A 21,931-nucleotide genomic window follows, 5' to 3' on the forward strand; every position below is an offset into this window, starting at 1 on the left:
ATGATAGCCTTGAAAAATCAAGCTGATGCACAAGGAACTCCCTGCCAAAAAGTATACGCTGTTGTTTTAAAGGATTTAGAGGAACATAAAAAGGAAATGGTTAAACAGTGTAGCTTATGATTAAATACTGACCTCCCACTCTGTCAAAAGAAAGCAAAGAGCACTTGTGTAATGGCATCTATAAATCTTGAGTCATTCATTCATTCATTATACTGGGTGAAGGGAAAGAGTTACAGAGGATGTAGCCTTTGCATTACTATTTGGGTGAAATGCAGGCACCAGAAAAGTAACCTTACAGTAAGCACGTGTTCTCAAGTGGCTGCAGTTTTGATCCCAAGGGGGCAATAGGCACTTTAGTCGTCACAATTGACGCAGTGGAATGAGAGGTCACCTGACATCTGATGGGCAGACAACCCCAGAAATGCTGCTAAAACCCCTATGTGGCAACACCCTGGCTCCCCCAAAAATCCAACTTTCAAAATTCTAAATGTGTTATGGCTGAGCTGGGGTAGAGGAACACTAATCCAGTGTAAGGAGAAGGACCAGTGTCTACCTGTGACTAAGGATGGGAAGAGATGACTCCGAGTAAGAAAGACTTGCTGTGAGGTCATGAGAAAATGCTGTATTTTGTTTGTTATGGTATTTATAACTATAGATATTCATGAAGTTTCACAGTATTTTATTTAAATGAGTTCATTTTATCCCATATAAATGTGATAGACACATCATGCATATGTGAATGTTTATATGTCTGAGTGGCAAGTTAGTATGTCACTCAAATATGAGTGGCTTTTCACCACAGCCTGGTGTGCCGTTTACATTTGACTACACTTTTATTAAAGGTATGTGCTTATATAAAATGCTCACGTAAGAGACTCATAAGGAAGCCAGATGTGGAAGCTTAGGCCAGTAATCCCAGTATTACATGGATTAGTTGCTTGGAAGCCACTGAGGATACATTGTTCCCTCATGGTCAACTTTGGGCCCAATTCCTGTTTCCCTGGTAATACCAGAAAGTTAAACGTCACAACAGCACTTCCTTAAGACTTAAGATACACGAGTGAAAACTGGAGATGGACAGTCTTTATTCAAGACCATTACGGAACAGCTTCGTCTTCCTGGTCAGAGAACAGAAGCAGAATTCACCTTCTGGCCTGCATGGAGACATGACTTGCCAGTCTGTTGCAAAGACTAGAATGGTACGCACTGCTGTCGCCTCACTTGAAAGTTAACTCACCTGGGCCTGTCAATCAGCTGACTTCCCGGAAGCTGTGTTACAGAAATGGGAGGAGTAATTACCCCTTGATGCAATAATGCACTTTCCCTTTCCAGAGGCCCCTCTCCCAAGGCAGCTGTCTACAGGGCTCTGTGGTGCTGCCCTGACAAGTCTTGAGTCTTAACTTGAAAGGTCTAAGTTTGCCTTCTCACATCTCTACCTGCTTTCAGATACTGTCGCAGAGCCTCCCCAAGCTTCCTTTGACACTTTGTGCTTTTTCAGACTTTCTCTGAAGTCCCCGCCCTTCCATCATGCAGCTGATTGACGCTCTCCGTTGTTGAACATGTTGCTTGGCTTACACCCTAACTCAAAAGCACGACTTCCTTCCTCTTTTCCATCCCCCTCCTCCTGGCTGGTGCCAAGATTTACAACTTGCCTGGCCTGTGGTTTTTCTCCCAAACTTTAATAAAATGGTCCTTAAGATTCCCTCTGAACTTAAATTCCAAAATTAACAAACTAAGAGCCTGAAAGAGAACCCTAATTTCTTTAGGAGTACCCACTCTGGTGAGGCTGGTACGGTTGGTCCAAGTTCAAGGCCATCCTGGAGTACGTGATAGCCCTAACCCCAAAAAAGGGTGCATCAAGAAAACCCTTAATGATTAAATAATGGTTATATCTTTTCCATAGCATATTTTATCTATCCCTTAATGAATTGATTTTTGAAACAGTGAGTCATATAGCATGGGGTGGTCTCAAAGTTGTGATCCTGAGGCCTATACCTCCAAGTACTGAGATTATCAGCCTGTGCCACTGTGGTGGTATGGATGACAGTGCCCGCCCACAGGCTCAGTTGGGAGCATTGTTTAGAGAGAGGCTTATGGTCTCTTTGAGGGAAGAATGGCAACAGGAGTGGACTGTTAGCGTTTAAAACCTGCCATTTCCCATCCATTCGGTCTCCTGGCTTCAGATGTGAACACTCAGCTTACTGCTCTAGCTGCCATGGCTGCCACCTCCTGCCAGAAAGGACAGCCCTTTCTCTAGAACCACAGGCCCAAGTAAACCTTTCCTTCTCTGAGCTGCTTTGCCCTGGTATTTATTCACAGCAACAGGACAGCCTAATAAGGCAGCCAACACACTAGCCTAAGAATTTTTATAATCACGACATTTCTGTAATTCTGACCAATTTCAGGGTGTAATACAGAGGCCTTTAAAAAAATAAATCTTAATATATATTATATTTCTAGGTCACTGAATATAAAAATTCCATTATTGGCTTACAACACCATTTTAATAGCAGATGATTCTAAACAATTTGAATGCCATAATAGTATTTCTAGAAACTGAATATCATAAATCAACACTCAGTTATTATAATTCAGCTCTGATGAAGTCACTACAAAAAAACTACCATTTTTTTTAACTCTGAATTAGCTTGGAATATTTTGCAGGATAGAAAAGGACACGTCCCTCCTCCCTGTGCTTCTTTAGGCCAATATAAATCAAAGGTGCCTATGAAAAACTAGGAGGAAATGAAAGTATTCAATTTAAACCAATTTAAAACCAAGTAAGAAAGAGAAGAAATAAAAAAGCCCCCATTTCTGATATTCAACACTGACAACTGACATTGTTCCTCTCGGAATGCCAACACTCCTGTTACACAGAAGAGCAGAATTTTTCTTTTCATTTTTAATAATTGGAAATATTATATAATTAAATGCATAATGAAAATATTAATTTACCATACAATATTATGCACAATAGAAAAAAGTAAACTATGTAACACAAAAAAACTATAACTAAAAAAAAATAGCATCAGCTCAATATAAATACAAAGAAGAAGCCTACTCCACTCAGGAAGCCAACCTTCCTTCACTGTCAGTACGAGACTGCGCTTCTCCATTAAACATGTAAGAGACGCTGTGGAAGGAACGGAAACCTCAAGGTGACTACCAAGAGATTCCCAGACTACTTCCTTCATCCCGAAGTGCATCGTGAAGCTTATTTGTAGAATTATTGATATCCACTTGTATTTTTATTCTTCTATTAACATGGCCATCATTTCAGATTACATTATAATAAGCAAGAGACAGCAGTAGAATACTTTTCAAGAAGCACATGGGATACAGGCAGACATTTACTGAACTCTAAGTTTGGGAATGTACACATTTCATGTTAGGATTAGTCAAACAGGCTTCAACACAACATTTTCACACGTGTGAAAACGTGCTGTGATTATAAGAATGGCCCGCACAGGGTTGGGGATTTAGCTCAGTGGTAGAGCGCTTGCCTAGGAAGTGCAAGGCCCTGGGTTCAGTCCCCAGCTCAAAAAAAAAGAACCAAAAACAAACAAAAACAAACAAACAAACAAAAAGAATGGCCCGCACAGGCTCATCATAAACCTTGAAGTGGCACTATTGGGCAGTGCCGCCCCTCTCTTTCCCCCTTCTCTCTCTCTTTTCCCGATGCATGCGGTTCTGGATGTAGAATTCCCAGCTATCTCTCCAGCATCACGACTACCTGCACGTTAGCATGTTTCCTTCCACAATAATGGACTAAACCTCTAAACCTGTATGTCAGCACAGCTAAATGTTATACTTGATGAGAGTTGGTGTGGTCATGGTGTCTCTTCACAGCGATAGAACACTGAGTAAAACACCTGCTTTGTCATATTTACCTCCATTACCTTCTCTGGCCCAATAGTTTCCTCCCTCTCTCAAATGAATCTCCTTTTTACTTTGTTTTCGTTTCAATCTAGATTCCATATATGAGAGGATGTGTGACATTTGTCATTTCTAATCTGGTTTATTCCACCTAACATGATGGTCTCCAGCTCCATCTGTCTCATTATAAACGACCTACCATCTAAAGGCTTCCTAGTCTTTGTTAAAGAACTGCAGTTCCTAAAAGACAGAACACATTTAAAGCAGAGTATCAGTTCCTCCCATCCACCTCCCTTACTGCCCCCAACATTCCCCTGCACTGGGGGTCCAACCTTGGCAGGAACAAGGGCTTCCCTTTCCACTGGTGCCCCAACAAGGCTATTCTCTGCTACATATGCAGTTGGAGCCCAGGGTCAGTCCATGTATAGTCTTTCGGTTGTGGTTTAGTCCCTGGAAGCTCTAGTTGGTTGGCATTGTTGTTCTTATTGGGTTGCAAACTCCTTCAACTCTTTCAATCCTTCCTCTAATTACCCCAAAGCGGGTCCTGTTCTCAGTTCAGTGGTTTGCTGCTAGCATTGACCTCTGTGTTGGACATGCTCTGGATGTGTCTCTCAGGAGAGATCTATATCCGGTCCCTTTCAGCATGCATTCTTTTAGCTTCATCAATCTTATCTAGTTTTGGTGGCTGTATATATATGGGGCACATGTGGGGCAGGCTCTGAATGGCCGTTCCTTTAGTCGCTGCTCTAAACTTTGCTTCCACATCCCCTCCTATGGATTTTCCCCCCTTTTAAGAAGGAGTGGAAGCGTCTGCATTTTGGTCACCCTTCTTCTTGAGCTTCCTGTGGTCTGTGGATTGCATCTTGGGTAATTCGAGCTTTGTGGCTAATATTCCCTTATCAGTGAGTGCATACCACGTGTGTTTTACTGTGATTGAGTAACCTCACTCAGGATGATATTTTATAGTTCATTCCATTTGCCTATGAATTTCATGAAGTCATTGTTTTTGATAGCTGAGTAGTACTCCTTTGTGTAGATGTACCACATTTTTTTAATCCATTCCTCTGTTGAAGGGCATCTGGGTTCTTTCCAGCTTCTGGCTATTATAAATAAAGCTTCTATGAACATAGTGGAGCACGTGTCTTTGTTATATGTTGGAACATCTTTTGGGTATATGCCCAGGAGAGGTATAGATGGGTCCTCAGGTAGTGCAATGTCCAATTTTCTGAGGAACCTCCAGACTGATTTCCAGAATGGTTGTAACAGTCTGCAATCCCACCAACAATGGAGGAGTGTTCCTCTTTCTCCACATCCTCACCAGCATCTGCTGTCACCTGAGTTTTTGATCTTAGTCATTCTGACTGGTGTGAGGTGGAATCTCAGGGTTGTTTTGATTTGCATTTCCCCAATGACTAAAGATGGATGTTGAACATTTCCTTAGGTGCTTTTCGGCCATTCGGCATTCCTTAGCTGAGAACTCTTATACTTGTTGACTAAATGTTTATTGGAGGAGATGTCAGCCACGTTTTAAAACATGAGGGTTAGGGTTATAGTCAACAAAAATAGTGTATGATCTGCTTTTCCTCATTGTTACAGCTATATTTATTTCAAATTTTAAGGAGGTAAACATAAAAATACAGCCTCATTCTTCAAAAGAGAATGAGTATTTTATTGTCTAAACTAGCTATGTTAACAGCTGTAGCCCAGGAGAGAAACCATGATCTTAGTAGAAGTATTATCTTTTAATGAATTGATGTCAAATCAAAGTCAACTACTTTTATCTTCAAGGAATAAATCTGAATTCCAAGAATAAAAACAACACAGACATAAGAAAGAATAAGAACATGTCTAGTATCATTGAGTTCCAGGCCAGTAAGAGCTATGTGCAACCCTATCTCAAAAGAAACTTTTCATGGGGATAAAAAATGCTTTTCTACTCCATAGTACAGTTCACAGTGTTTGTGGATTTACACTTCCCCTTATACTCTTGTTATAATGTGTTAAAGTAATTCAGATAAGAGACATGAGGCCCAGCAGGGGGCTCATGTACTCACCTAAAACATGATATAACTCCTGCAGACAGTAACACATAGAGCCTAAAAGTTTAAGTTCTTATACTGAATTTGTTAATACCTAAAAACTTACAAGCCGACAAGTATGGCCTGGAACTTGCTTATAGTTTGTATTATATACAAAATTAAATGGCTATATGCTATTTACAGTTATGGAACATAAGCTGAACCATTTTCTCATATGAGAAGATACTAGAAGAATTTATCTGTATTTTAATATTAGCTGGCACATTGCATTAAAGAGAATGATTATCAACTAGGAATTCACTCTTATATAGTAGTAAGAGAATTTTTTTGCCAGGCAGAAAATCAATTCCCCATCAGATAAGTAGAAATATGATGGAGGAAACAATAAAAGTAGAACATTGACAATACAAAGATGGACTTGGAATAACTGGACAATGAGACGTTATACATTCTGATGTTTTCTAATCATAGAAAAATGGGATAAAAGGCTAGCAATGTGTCCTTTTATGTGCCATTGAAAATGACAGTGATGTTTTGTAGATGATAAAGTAAGGGTAATGAGGGTACCCAACTCAGGAAAGATGTAGACTGAAGTGCATTGCAAGGAACTTTCAACCACGAATCTGCATGTGCTGTGGATGTTCAGTCAGACCCAAGGTTACCACAGCTGAGAGCCAAAACCATCCAATGGAAAAAAGATAGCATTTTCAGCAAATGGTGCTGGTTCAACTGGAGGGCAACATGTAGAAGAATGCAGATCGATCCATCCTTATCACCCTGTACAAAGCTTAAGTCCAAGTGGATCAAGGACCTTCACATCAAACCAGACACACTCAAACTAATAGAAGAAAAACTAGGGAAGCATCTGGAACACATGGGCACTGGAAAAAATTTCCTGAACAAAACACCAATGGCTTATGCTCTAAGATCAAGAATCGACAAATGGGATCTCATAAAACTGCAAAGCTTCTGTAAGGCAAAGGACACGGTGGTTAGGACAAAACGGCAACCAACAGATTGGGAAAAGATCTTTACCAATCCTACAACAGATAGAGGCCTTATTTCCAAAATATACAAAGAACTCAAGAAGTTAGACCGCAGGGAAACAAATAACCCTATTAAAAAATGGGGTTCAGAGCTAAACAAAGAATTCACAGCTGAGGAATGCCGAATGGCTGAGAAACACCTAAAGAAATGTTCAACATCTTTAGTCATAAGGGAAATGCAAATCAAAACAACCCTGAGATTTCACCTCACACCAGTGCGATTGGCTAAGATCAAAAACTCAGGTGACAGCAGATGCTGGCGAGGATGTGGAGAAAGAGGAACACTCCTCCATTGTTGGTGGGATTGCAGACTGGTAAAACCATTCTGGAAATCAGTCTGGAGGTTCCTCAGAAAATTGGACATTGAACTGCCTGATGATCCAGCTATACCTCTCTTGGGCATATACCCAAAAGATGCCTCAACATATAAAAGAGACACGTGCTCCACTATGTTCATCGCAGCCTTATTTATAATAGCCAGAAGCTGGAAAGAACCCAGATGCCCTTCAACAGAGGAATGGATACAGAAAATGTGGTACATCTACACAATGGAATATTACTCAGCTATCAAAAACAACGAGTTTATGAAATTCGTAGGCAAATGGTTGGAACTGGAAAATATCATCCTGAGTGAGCTAACCCAATCACAGAAAGACATACATAGTATGCACTCATTGATAAGTGGCTATTAGCCCAAATGCTTGAATTACCCTAGATCCCTAGAACAAACGAAACTCAAGACGGATGATCAAAATGTGAATGCTTCACTCCTTCTTTAAATGAGGAAAAAGAATACCCTTGGCAGGGAAGGGAGAGGCAAAGATTAAAACAGAGACTGAAGGAACACCCATTCAGAGCCTGCCCCACATGTGGCCCATACATATACAGCCACCCAATTAGACAAGATGGATGAAGCAAAGAAGTGCAGACCGACAGGAGCCGGATGTAGATCGCTCCTGAGAGACACAGCCAGAATACAGCAAATATAGAGGCGAATGCCAGCAGCAAACCACTGAACTGAGAATAGGTCCCCTATTGAAGGAATCAGAGAAAGAACTGGAAGAGCTTGAAGGGGCTCGAGACCCCAAAAGTACAACAATGCCAAGCAACCAGAGCTTCCAGGGACTAAGCCACTACCTAAAGACTATACATGGACTGACCCTGGACTCTGACCCCATAGGTAGCAATGAATATCCTAGTAAGAGCACCAGTGGAAGGGGAAGCCCTGGGTCCTGCTAAGACTGAACCCACAGTGAACTAGTCTATGGGGGGAGGGCGGCAATGGGGGGAGGGTTGGGAGGGGAACACCCATAAGGAAGGGGAGGGGGGAGGGGGATGTTTGCCCGGAAACCGGGAAAGGGAATAACACTCGAAATGTATATAAGAAATACTCAAGTTAATAAAAAAAAAAAAAAGAAAGAAAATGACAGTGATGTTTTGTAGATGATAAAGTAAGGGTAATGAGGGTACCCAACTCAGGAAAGATGTAGACTGAAGTGCATTGCAAGGAACTTTCAACCACGAATCTGCATGTGCTGTGGATGTTCAGTCAGACCCAAGGTTACCACAGCTGAGAGGCAGAGTCGCTCAGGTTACTCTGGAAATGATTTCCAATGTCTAATGACAACGGTCTGAAAGGTAGCCTTTGATGGAAGAGAAAATCTCATGTTGATTCCTCTGGTCATTAAACATGTGTGAACATGGCTTGACTTCCCTAGACTCTGACAAATCAGCGAAGGGTATGTAGACTTCATTGACACGTAGTTCCAAGGGTTTTAGTGCAGGGAGATTTTATTTGATCTTGCTAATTTTACCACTTTAAGGCTGTTGATGAATATATCTATGAATATACTAAAGATCTACAAACTGGCCAGGTGGCAGTGGCACATGCCTTTAGTCCTAGTTCTCAGGAGGTAGAGATAGGCAGGTCTCTGTGAGTTTGAGGCTAGGCTTCTCTACAGAACAAGTTTGAAGATAATCAGGGCTATGCAGCGAGACTCAGTCTAGAAAACCAGCCAACAAGCAAATCAATAAACTGTGTACTTTAAATGGATGAATTATATTATATATTAATTATATCTTTTTTTTTCTTTTCTTTTTTTCGGAGCTGGGGACCGAACCCAGGGCCTTGCGCTTCCTAGGCAAGCGCTCTACCACTGAGCTAAATCCCCAACCCCATATTAATTATATCTTAAGAAGGCTGTAAGGTAAACAAAGCTAAGGTAGTGAAACAAGCCTGTGTGATTGATCCTGAATCTAAAGGATAACTACCACAGACGGGAGGGAGATGAAGGACAGTGATGAGAAAGAATAGGGAAGAAGTGCCCTTCTTTACACAGGCGGCTCACACTGTCACTCCACTTACACACAAGAAAGCAAACTTTCTGGAAGGAGGAATGGATTAGCAAGGAATGGTTGCCAAGGAGTTCCTGGGAACATGAAAATGCTCCCTTCTGTGAGAAGTTACTGGTATATTTTTAACTTTCAGCAAATGACCCAGACACATTTCTAAGACCTGAGAAAACAACCAGCGAGTTAGTGCTTCCCTAAGGACCTGTTAATGGACTTAACAATACACAAAAGAAAGCCAGACAGCACTCTCTCCTCCTTGAGGATGCCCGCACCCACTGAGTAAAAGCCAGACAGCACTCTCTCTTCCCTGAGGATGCCCGCACCCACTGAGTATAATGTACATCAAACTAACATTGCAGTAAAATGGAAATTCCACGGTGTGTACAAGCCTGGAGTACAAGAAGTCCAGAATAAAGGTACGCTGTTGGCATGGCTGTGGCCATGTCAAGGACCCTGAAGCCTTAGACTCTGGGAAAATGGCAAAGCCTTTGTCCCACAGGAAGTCTCAGAGGAATGGCAATGTCTTCCTCTGGTCCACATGTGGACATTGCTGGTATATGAAGAAAATGCCCACCATGGCTTTCTCTGCCTAGATTTGTACAGCCTGACAATGGTCCACTATAGAGACAGTTCCTACTGAGATTAGCTAAACTTGTCTCCTCGATCCACTTGTTCACCATATTATTTATCTGTTAAAACGTTACCTTGCATTCCACCCGAAAACAATAATCTGCCTCTCAGTTCACCTGTATATCATTATGCTGAGTCTCCAAAAGCATCCAGACCACCCAGTGTGTGTGTGTGTGTGTGTGTGTGTGTGTGTGTGTGTGTGTGTGTGTGTTTTCTTGTTTCATACACTTGCTGTCCCAGGTCTGCCCCTGGCACCATGCTAGATATAGAACCACAGCATCCAGATATATGGGACATAAATCTAATAGTGTTTGCTTATGGCAGCCATATAAAGACAATGCGCATGTGTGTGTCTCTCTCTCTGTGGCATATTTGTATGTGCCCAAGTGTGCCAGTCTGCTCACCTGTGCAGATAGTGATGGATGCCAGAGGCTGGTGTTCAAATGTTTGAATTGTTTCTCGGTTTTGTATTTTACAGCTCGGTCTCTCACGGAACCAGAGCTTTCAGTTTGGGCCAGAGTGACTGGCATCTGAGTCCATGCGATCTCGCTGTATTTTCCTCCAACATATATGCACCATTATACCCAGTCAGTTTCTATGTGGTGGCTACATATCTGAACTCAGATGCTCATACCTGGTCAGCAAGAACTTTACCCAGTAAGCCCTCTTCTCACTTGGCATAAAAGTAATTTTTAAAAATAATAAAACAGTGTCAGACAGAGAAAAAACAGAAATTGTCTTATTTTTTCTGAGATCTCTTTCTCTAATGCCTTCAGTATCTGGAGTGTGTTACTCAATTCCTCAGACCATCTTTCAATTTCAGCACAGGAAGTCTACATTTCTCTCATCTCTTTCAAAAAACAGAAGTCTTCGCCCTCAGCTCAGGCAGACAGAATAAAGCAGAGGAGACTGTCAATATGTCATGAAAACTCCTGGGGGAACTGAGAACAAAAGCAAACGTGTCTGCACACCAGCTTATAAGCAGCCCGTTATAAACAGGTGGGCCCACGAGCTACCTGCCAGCAGTTTCTGCGGACAGCTTCTAACATGCTAGCCTGCATCTGCTTTGTGGCCACGGAGCCAGTTTTTCTCTTCTGAAAAATGAACAATATAATAAGATACACTAGCACAGTTCAGGTATATTAATTACTGCTGCTATAGGCAATGTAATGTTTGCCTTTGAAGCTCTGTGCTCACATACACGTATGTGCACATGTACATGTGCATATACACACATGGATATTGTTAGCTTCTATAGGGCCAACTAAATTTTAATAATGTTACGTTGAAATGTTCACACAGAGAAATGGTTGAACTAGATGATGCCTCCAGACTTGAGGTTATAGAGATCACTCATCTCACGGCTCAGACTGGTGCTGAGCAGCCAACGGGAGATGATTTAACCAGTGAGGAGATGCCAACTGCCGCAAACAGGATAAATCTAGAAGCTGGGAGATGAAGGAGAATCAGTTCATCATGTGCATAGAGCTGAAGTGAAATTTTTCAACAACGAAATAACATCCTAAAATTTTGTGTGCAAACGATGACTAACCTGATGCCTGTCAGAATCAATGAATCATTGCTTCTGAATCAAAAAGCAGAGCACAAAATATATGAGCCCTACTAGTAGTTATTAGCTTGAGCACAGTATTGCATAGTCACTGCTCATTTAATTGGATCAAGCACACTAATTCTGACTTAACTTACCCTTTAGAACATGAAGTTGCTTACGCTTTTCTCACTAGGTCTGCAGAGCTCTGAGGGGAAACTAGACATAGTTTTACTTCCTGTAGCATTTTCAGTTTTCTCCCTCATCTACAATCAGGGCACAGATTCACAGGTACTACTGTTAAAGTAGAGCTAACATCTGATTCACAGGCTTGTGGTTATTCGCAAATGGGACAGCAGTGTAAACAAGTTCCTATCATGGGGAAAATGAGAGACCAAATCGTTCTAGAATTGTACGGTCCTTCCTAAAACAAAGCCTGTGCTGGGAGGGCTACGGTAAAGGCACGGCCTTCTGAGCCAGAAGAGTAGGTGCCATGATCCAATGGGTGCTTCAGAAGAATCTGGCTGCTGTGTGAGAACAGATTGAACACAGGCAGGCTGGATGAGGCAAATGTGGATTTAGTTTAGATCTGTAGAGTTAATATGACTTGCTGTCAGATTACTTGTGGCGCTTAAAGAAGGGAAGACTCCAAAATACCCTTTGGGCTTATTGCCTGAAGAAATGGAGGCACAAAAGTTGCCCTGTCTGAAATCATGAAGAACATCAAAGGAACAGACTTTAAGAGACTGTCAGAAAATGATCGCCATCATGTTGTCTGATGCGCTTACTGACTTTCCTAGAGAAATGTCAAGAGAACAGACATGACACCAGAACCCAAGGTAGGGATAAGAGCTGGAGATAACAATCTGACAGACACCAGGAGGCTGGGCAGCATCTGCTCAGTGACCAGACAAGCTAAGATCATCACTACTGTAAAATGGCCAGTAAGAGCAAGGGGCACTCAGGACTGAGGCCCAGTGCACTCCAGGGTTTGATTTGAGGAGATGTGAAAGATTAGAAGGAAGGAAGGAAGGAAGGGAGGGAGGGAGGGAGGGAGGGAGGGAGGGAGGGAGGGAAGAAAGAAAGAAAGAGAGAAAGAAAGAGAGAAAGAAAGAGAGAGAGAAAGAAAAGCAGAAAAGGAAAGAAAAGAAAACGAGAATATAATCAAAGATGTATTTACCACAATATACATCGGAGAAAAACCGAACAGGTGAATTTTCCAGAAGACAAGCAAAAAATGTTTTAAAAGAAGAAGAGGAGGAGAAGGATAAGGGGAAGTCCCAAAGGAAGGGGAGAAGGAGGAAGAGGAAGGGGATGAAAATGAGGAGGAGGGCAAGTGCCAAATATTGCTGTTGCTAGGTCCAAGTTAAATGAGCACTAAGATGAGGCTGGTATATCTATGAGATAGGGTGTTGGTAGGTTCAAGAAAGAAGAATATAACATAAAGACACAGGTACTCACTTGAGGAATTTTGCAGTAGAATGAAGGACAGAAATGGAATTGCAAATAGAGAGAATAGGGGTTTGGGAAATAGCCCGGGCACTAAAGTGCTTGCCTTGTAAGTAGAGACCTGAGTTTAAGCTGTAGAACACATGCGGGCAGGGTAGGACATTTGTAATTCCAGCACTGAGGTGGCAAAGACATCAGGATGGGTGAGGCTTGTAGGCCAGTCAATGTAGCAAGTTCCAGGCCATTGAGACCCAGCCTCCTTACCCCTCCCATGTACATATGTTCACAGGCATACACAAGAATAGGAACACATACACAAAGTTATAAGTAAATAAATAGAAATAAACACTTGTAGGTTGATGTCATTATGCAGGCGAAGGCAGGTACCAAAAGAGCCAGAGATGGGGCCAATCTGGGTCCAGTGGGAAAATTCCCGCCCCAACCTCCGTGCACAAGAACCCCTCCTTTCCAGGAAGAAAAAAAGCTGGTTTAATTCCTGGAACAGCTACAAGCCAAACTGTCACACAAAGCTACCTGTGGCTTCCAACTGAACCCCCCACCCCCACAAAGTGTTGAATAGTACAGAGTTAATGTGAAAGTGTTTCGCTCCACCAAATGCTCATAGTACCCTGCCTAGTTACCATTGTGCAAATTCTGCCCCAATTGTTTGCAAGGTAGTAGAGTCTGCTTGAGGTTGTCTCTCCCAAAAGGAGAGTGAGTTGACCCCAGCATGCTGGAATAAAACTTTTTGCATTGATCACCACTTCCAGAGTCTCATTCAAGAGGTCCCGGAAGGGGCTCAGATTGAACCTCACAGTACAGGATAGAATGAGGCCTGTCATTGGACAAGAAGGAAGGATGGGCAGGAAAAAAGTTTTAGAGAGGCAGAGGAGGTGGGAGTGAGGAGAAGGCAGTTGAGAGAACATGGTGGTGGATATTAAAATTCCTCTCTGCACATATTACAGGTTGTTATGACTATTCTTGAGGGATGGATATGTACTGGATTTTAGGTTGTCTAGATGGGCAAATAATATTTTATCTAGGTGGGCGGTTTATATCCTTATCAATTGGTTGTAAGTTTATTGTGTGGATGTATTGTGAATTGAGAATTTAACATGTAAATCTGATTGTTGGGTTACAGTTTGTTGAGTCTTGAATTTACCGGACAGCTGGGACCAGAGAGTTCGAGGCTAGCTGAGAGCCGCCGGGAGAGATACCAATCCGAGATGAATTAGCATTAGTTCCAGTGGCCCGTTGAAGCAGGAACAAGAGACTGCCAGGGTAAGTGCGGGAACCAGTTCTGCTTTTTTAAAATTTTTACCTCAACAAACACATCCTTTTTGGCTCATGGGAAAGGCCCAGTAGGGAGTGTTGGCTTTAAAAAGACCTAAATTCTACCACTTCTTCTTGAGCTTCATATGGTCTGTGGATTGTTTCTTGGGTATTCCGAGTTTTTGGGACTGATATCCACTTAACAGTGAGTGCATACCATGTGTTCTTTTGTGACTGGGTTACCTCACTCAGGATGATATGCTTTAGTTCCATCCATCTGCCTAAGAATTTCATGAAGTCATTGTTTTTGATAGCTGAGTAATATTCCATTGTCTGGATGTACCACATTTTCTGTATCCATTCCTCTGCTGAAGGGCATCTGGGTTCTCTCCAGCTTCTGACTATTATGAATAAGGCTGCTATGAACATAATGGAGCATGTGTCCTTGTTATGTGTTGGAGCATCTTTGGGTGTATGCCCAGGAGTGGTATAGCTGGGTCCTCAGCACCTTCCCCTGGGCCCACTCTCCCTCCTTCCCACCTCCTCAATTGTACCCCCCAAATCGGTAGCAGCCTGACTACTGCACCCTCTCCTTCCTTTCTACCCCCAATGCAAACAGATCTTCCACAGTTTCCCTTTGCCCTTTGAACCTTCCCTTCTACAAGTTTGTCTCATCTTCCAATACCAATGGCACTGTCTACCAGGAAACCCACTGGTCATGCAGGGAATCCTCACCCTCTGCCTGTCCTCCAATTCCAATGACCCTTGTCACCCCCCAGCCGCATAGCACACCAACTTCAGTGGCCTGTGTTGACTGTCTCCACTCCCCCAATCCACAGATTCTCATGACAAACTCAACTTCCCTCATCCTAAGGGCATTCTCAGTACCCTGCCTGCTAGCCAATCCACATGCCTGCTTGTCAGCTCCCAAAACCTAGAGTTGGAGGAGATACTTAAATCCTGTGGATGGAAATGCAAACTGGTACATACAGCCGCTATAGGATCAGTATGGAGATTCCTCAAAAAACTAAAAATGGAACTACCATATGAGCTAGGTATACCATTCCTGACCATATGTCTAAAGGAATCTAAGTCAGCATACAGAGACACTGTATATCCATTTATACCACAGAGTACTGACAACAAAACCAACCAATCAGATGCCTGCCAATTGAGGATATAGTGGCATGTGTACACACACACACACACACACACACACACACACACACACACACACACACAATTTTAACCACAAAGAGAAAAAATATGTCATTTATGTGAAACAGAAAGTCTTCGTGTTAGCTGAAATAGATCACATGAAGAAAACAAGTATCTCACTTTATCTTACATGCAGAATCTAGCATTTGTAAAAAGATAGAAATGAATAGAAGGCTACTTGGAAGAGGAAGAAGAAAATGGGAAGGGAGATAACAGAAGCCAAGGGAAGGAGTAAAAACTATAGCAGTACATAATATATATATGTATATATGTGTGTATTAACATGTCCAATGAAACTGATTATGTTGTATAATTAATATACATTAATAAAAAAAGTAGGCAACTGCAGCAGAATACTGATGAAAGCTGAAAGGTGAACTCCATCCATCTATGCTATGGATCATGAAGGGTATCAGAGGGTCCTCCAGAAAAAACAGAATAAGTTCACATATGTATATATTTACCTTTGCTCGCCTGGCTTATTTTACTCAACAGAGTGTATTCTTTCTCTCTCTCTCTCTCTCTCTCTCTCTCTCTCTCTCTCTCTCTCTCTCTCTCTCTCTCTCTCACACACACACACACACACACACACACACTTTATCAAAGGATAGACTCAGGAAATTATGGATGTATTGTGGGTTCGCAGGATGAAGATCTAAAAATGATGGACAAACAAGAGCTATAAGAATCACGATCACTGAGGGGAAGTACAGAGGATTTGGACATTGGCTTTTACAAATCAGCTAAGGTAGTTCATTGCCAGTCCTGACTGGAGGCCTAAAGGAAGGATGGAGAATGGGGAAGAAAGAAAAGAGTTTTGAAAATACTCATCTCAGAGGACGGGAAATAAACTGAGCCAGAAGCACACTACAACTGCCTGGCACGCTCTGGACAGAACATGAATCCTTTATTGCTCTTTCATAAACCACTTCGGAATGGAGTAAAAGTACACGTCCATCACTACTGATTCCTATGTACTGGTGGATATGTTTATCCTGGGGGAAATATCTATTTATACTGTATTTTTATTTCCTTTTTTCAAGTTCCCAAAATATTTTTATGGAAACAAATTAATAAAGGTGGAAGTCAGCTAATAAAACTGACAGTGAACCTGTTATTCAAAAAGTAATAAAGAAATGTCTATTTCCAAATGACGCTTAGCAAAGGAAACAGTGCTGTTTATGTCAAGGAAAGTCCAAGAAAAAGCTTGAAGTACTGAAAAAGCAAACAGGCATTGATGTGTTAGTTATAATTCAGTGAAGCACCCTGCACTCGGTGTTTATGAAATGCACAGCAGAGAAGCAAGCATGTCATTAGTAACCTAAAGACAACAGCTCCAGTATAAACAGCTACCAGACAGACTCATGGGAGCAAACACCTGAAAGGCCTAGCTTCACTAAGGACGGCAGTGAGTGTGGAATTACCCAAAGGCACTGTTGCAAGCCCTGCTCCTCACAAAGGAGCAAGGCTATGCCCGAGTGTCTGGAAAGAGCACTAGGTTTTGTTATGCGAGGATGAAGGCCAAAGCCCACACTTGAAAGCACACTAGTTGTAGAATACATCTTTACCATGATTTCCTTCCAATGTACGTCTTAAGACATTATAAAGCACTGAATGCTGATGTCAAGAATTGACTTGGAAAATAATGAAAAGTTTGATGGTGGATCCTTGTAATTCTTGTAGGCATTTCCTGGCCTAGAACCTCTTGGCGTAGCCCCAGCAGTGTATGATGTCATCAGGCTCAGAGCCTTTGCTCTGGTCTTGCCTTTACTCCCTGTTGTTTTTCCCTCCACAGATCATACACAGACTGAATTCCATGCATCTTTTTATACAAGACTTCCTTTGGCAAGGCACTTTCACTGTATACTATCCTAGCACACTACACTGTCTGTTCACTGTGTACTACCCTAGCACACTACACTGTTCACTGTACACTATCCTAGCACACTACGCTGTCTGTTCACTGTACACTATCCTAGCACACTACACTGTCTGTTCACTGTGTACTATCCTAGCACACTACACTGTCTGTTCACTGTGTACTATCCTAGCACACTACACTGTCTGTTCACTGTGTACTATCCTAGCACTCTACACTGTCTGTTCACTGTGTACTATCCTAGCACACTACACTGTCTGTTCACTGTACACTATCCTAGCACACTACACTGTCTGTTCACTGTACACTATCCTAGCACTCTACGCTGTCTGTTCACTGTGTACTATCCTAGCACACTACACTGTCTGTTCACTGTACACTATCCTAGCACACTACACTGTCTGTTCACTGTACACTATCCTAGCACACTACACTGTCTGTTCACTGTGTACTATCCTAGCACTCTACACTGTCTGTTCACTGTACACTATCCTAGCACACTACACTGTCTGTTCACTGTACACTATCCTAGCACACTACACTGTCTGTTCACTGTGTACTATCCTAGCACACTACACTGTCTGTTCACTGTGTACTATCCTAGCACACTACACTGTCTGTTCACTGTACACTATCCTAGCACTACGCTGTCTGTTCACTGTACACTATCCTAGCACACTACACTGTCTGTTCACTGTGTACTATCCTAGCACTCTACACTGTCTGTTCACTGTGTACTATCCTAGCACACTACACTGTCTGTTCACTGTGTACTATCCTAGCACACTACACTGTCTGTTCACTGTGTACTATCCTAGCACACTACACTGTCTGTTCACTGTGTACTATCCTAGCACTCTACACTGTCTGTTCACTGTGTACTATCCTAGCACACTACACTGTCTGTTCACTGTACACTATCCTAGCACTCTACACTGTCTGTTCACTGTACACTATCCTAGCACACTACACTGTCTGTTCACTGTGTACTATCCTAGCACTCTACACTGTCTGTTCACTGTGTACTATCCTAGCACTCTACACTGTCTGTTCACTGTACACTATCCTAGTACACTACGCTGTCTGTTCACTGTGTACTATCCTAGCACACTACACTGTCTGTTCACTGTATACTACCCTAGCACACTACACTGTCTGTTCACTGTGTACTATCCTAGCACACTACACTGTCTGTTCACTGTGTACTATCCTAGCACACTACACTGTCTGTTCACTGTGTACTATCCTAGCACACTACACTGTTCACTGTACACTATCCTAGCACACTACACTGTCTGTTCACTGTGTACTATCCTAGCACACTACACTGTCTGTTCACTGTACACTATCCTAGCACACTACACTGTTCACTGTGTACTATCCTAGCACACTACACTGTCTGTTCACTGTGTACTATCCTAGCACACTACACTGTCTGTTCACTGTGTACTATCCTAGCACACTACACTGTTCACTGTGTACTATCCTAGCACACTACACTGTCTGTTCACTGTACACTATCCTAGCACACTACACTGTCTATTTACTATACACTATCCTAGCACACTATGCTGTCTATTTTACTCATCTTAAACCGCACAACTGTACAACAATCCATTTGTGATAATGCCTCCAAAGGTGGATAAAACACTCCCCATTATAATTCAAAAGTAAGTACACAGGGTTCATGTAAACACAGCAGCTATTTAAAAAAATCACTGTGGTAAACAAATTTCTTCAAATGCAGAATTTAACTTATCAGTAATGACTGATCTAGATTTCTAAAAAGAAGAATGTTTTAAAGATGTATTTATTTCATGTATATGAGTGTTTTGCCTTCCTGTACCACATGTGTGTTGAATGTCCCTGGAGCCAGTGGTAGACGTGAGAGACCATGGAGCTGGAGTTACAGATGTTTGTGGAAGCTGAACCAGGACTCTCTGCAAGAGCAGCAACTGCTCTTAACTGCTGGGCTGTCTCCGCAGTCACTACCAATTCAGTCTTGAAACCAAACATCTTTGCTACGGAAGCGCTCTGTTATATCTCTGCTGCAAGTGATCCTTTTTGACCTCATACAGTTACTAGCTAGACATAAAACAGGTATTCATGGAAAAACAGAGAGGAAGCGGGTAGCGGCAGATTCATGCCTACGTGCTGAATGGAAATCAGCACTTACCTTTCTTACAGCCTCTTTCTCAAATTATAAAGGAACTGGAAGATCATTCGATAGGAAGATTTACCTTGCTTTACATCAGCACTTTGTGCACCTTCTGACAGGTAAGCGTGTGGCAGTGGATATGAAGAAAACATTGGCCAAGGATACGGGTCGTCCCCCTACACACACAACAAATAACATGAGCTGGGCTAACATACTGAACCTTAGAGTATCATTCATTTTAACTGACTGTTTTCTTTGCTCATAAACATCTTGTCCAATTACTCAAAATTTATTTGCTATTATAATCAACTATTCCTAAATGGCAATAAACAAAATGTAATAAAAATTTTAAACAACTTGGACATATGATAACTTATTTCTGTGACTATGACTGATTATGGAATTGTTTTTTTTTTCATTAAAAGAATACAATGTTTAAGTGACCCTGTATTTTCTTTTGCCCCACAGACTTATTTTTCTTCTACCAATGATTTTTAGCTCATCTTTTCCAGGCTGGCAGTCAGAAAGAAAGTTCTGATGGATAACCTCCTCCATAAAGACCATATGGACTCCGTAAGGCAAAACAAGAGTAAATACACAAGAGTTAAGGATCATGACAAAGAGAAACTTAAAAGTTCAAATACTCAAGGACACACAGAACAAAGACAAGTGTGTAAGAAAACAATAATCTATTGCTCTTGCACATGCCCTGGCAACTGGTGATCTGTTAGAGACAATACTATTATTGTGAATGAGTTTATCTGTTTTGTAGTTTGCCAATCAACAAAAGTGGAATACCGGTGTGTAGTCGGTTGGAAAATCTTGCTTAGTGCTCTAAATGTGTCAAAATATTTCACTCACCTTCTCAAGCATCCTCGGGGGCAAAATCCGCTCCAAAGGTCCACCAATGAGATTAATCCTTACAAGAACATGATTTCTCTCCACTGATAATCCATCAATTATAAAACTCCTGAAAGAGAATATACAACCATTTTGCTATCTCCTTAAATGAATATGGTTTGATTTTTACATCATGTCACTAGATTGCAAAGAAACACACACATATATACATATATACACACACATACAGACATACATAAACACATACATAAATACACATATAAACATATACATATACTCACACATACATGTACACATATATACTACATACACACACATACATATATACACACATACACACAGAGTGAGAAACAAAAAAGTATCTGCAAAATATAATGGTCATCAGCATATTTACAGTACAGAAGGCTACATTCATTTTATAGATATATTTTATAACTTCTTTGATAAAGAGGAAACAATTGATAGTTGACATGAAACTAGTGAGATTAATAAAAATATTTCCTTGATAAATGATCCTATACTTATAGAAATGAGATTAGGACCCATATTATTTCTCAAGTGACTGAACTGTATCATTAAGAAAACTCCTCTTGGGCTGGAGAGATGGCTCAGCCATTGAAAACTAGGCTGACAACCAAGGGGACAAAAGCTTTGTCTGTGTTCGACAGTGGCCCCAGACTACAACACACTAGGTGCTGTTGTGCAGTTTCTGCTGCTGCCGCTGTTTCCTTTCAGTATTAAACCTCAACATCAAATGAAATATCCTATAACTGTCCATGACCTGGGTAGGAAGGAGCTATACTACTATCTATGTTCTGAATTACAGACATCAGAGCAATGACAGCTACTACCTGTGTGTTCTATAAATGTCAGCAAGATTGAGGTAATGGCAAGTGTGATTTATTAGTAGGGGAAAGACATACAGCTCACTTGGCAGATAATCAGGATGCACAAGTATAAGCTGACATAAATAGGAAACTGGAGACGGGGTGGCTCTAAGAGAGATATAAAACCAAGCACTGTCTTCAAAGGGTCATTGAAGAAAATGATGGGATTTTGAGAGTACAACGACTGTGAAAACTTAAGAAAAAAATGCTAAGACAAAAGGAACAAATGTTACATGTAGTACTCTCCGAAAACATATACCATTATCTTTCTGGGACATTCATGCTTAAATGGATGGTTATCTACTGTGTCATTTAAAGATAGTAATTCTGCCAGAAAGTTAGTTTCAAGTAATTTGTAAGGCGACTTGCTGACTGTATCACTCTAATGTCCTGTTGGTTATTGTGGTGTGGTTGTTGTTGTTGTGTGTTTGTTTATTCTAACCTGTGGTTCTCTGAGGTCTCAAAGGTGTTTTCTTCCTGTGCATGTAATAACATGCTGGATACTTGATACTGAGCCTCCAATAAGAGAAGGGCATCCAGATCACAGCACACCACGCTTAGTAACCTACAGAGAGAAGAGAAGGAGCAGTCATGTAAAGTACAGTGTGGACATTCTTCAGATTTCAAAGTAATTCCTGAGCCTGCGACACCAATGTTATACAAATATCTACACGGTTATTTCACGTTCCTTTCTATTTTGAGTCTTACTCTGTAG

At 41.5% G+C, this 21,931-nt stretch overlaps 1 protein-coding gene across 1 annotated transcript in view; it reads right to left on the minus strand.

Moving 5' to 3' along the window:
• Positions 1 to 21,931, minus strand: part of Tbc1d32 (TBC1 domain family, member 32) — a 227,906-nt gene that overhangs the window by 65,059 nt on the left and 140,916 nt on the right. Inside the window, exons 23-25 of the mRNA XM_087598465.1 lie at positions 21,659 to 21,781; positions 20,330 to 20,438; positions 19,551 to 19,644 (exon numbers count right to left, since the gene is read on the minus strand). Coding sequence (XP_087454591.1) covers positions 19,551 to 19,644; positions 20,330 to 20,438; positions 21,659 to 21,781 — 326 coding nt within the window. The remainder of the gene's footprint in view (positions 1 to 19,550; positions 19,645 to 20,329; positions 20,439 to 21,658; positions 21,782 to 21,931) is intronic.

This window comes from Rattus norvegicus, chromosome 20, assembly GCF_021556685.1.
Source record: "Rattus norvegicus strain SHRSP/BbbUtx chromosome 20, alternate assembly SHRSP_T2T, whole genome shotgun sequence".
In the NCBI taxonomy this organism is placed as follows: Eukaryota; Metazoa; Chordata; class Mammalia; order Rodentia; family Muridae; genus Rattus; species Rattus norvegicus.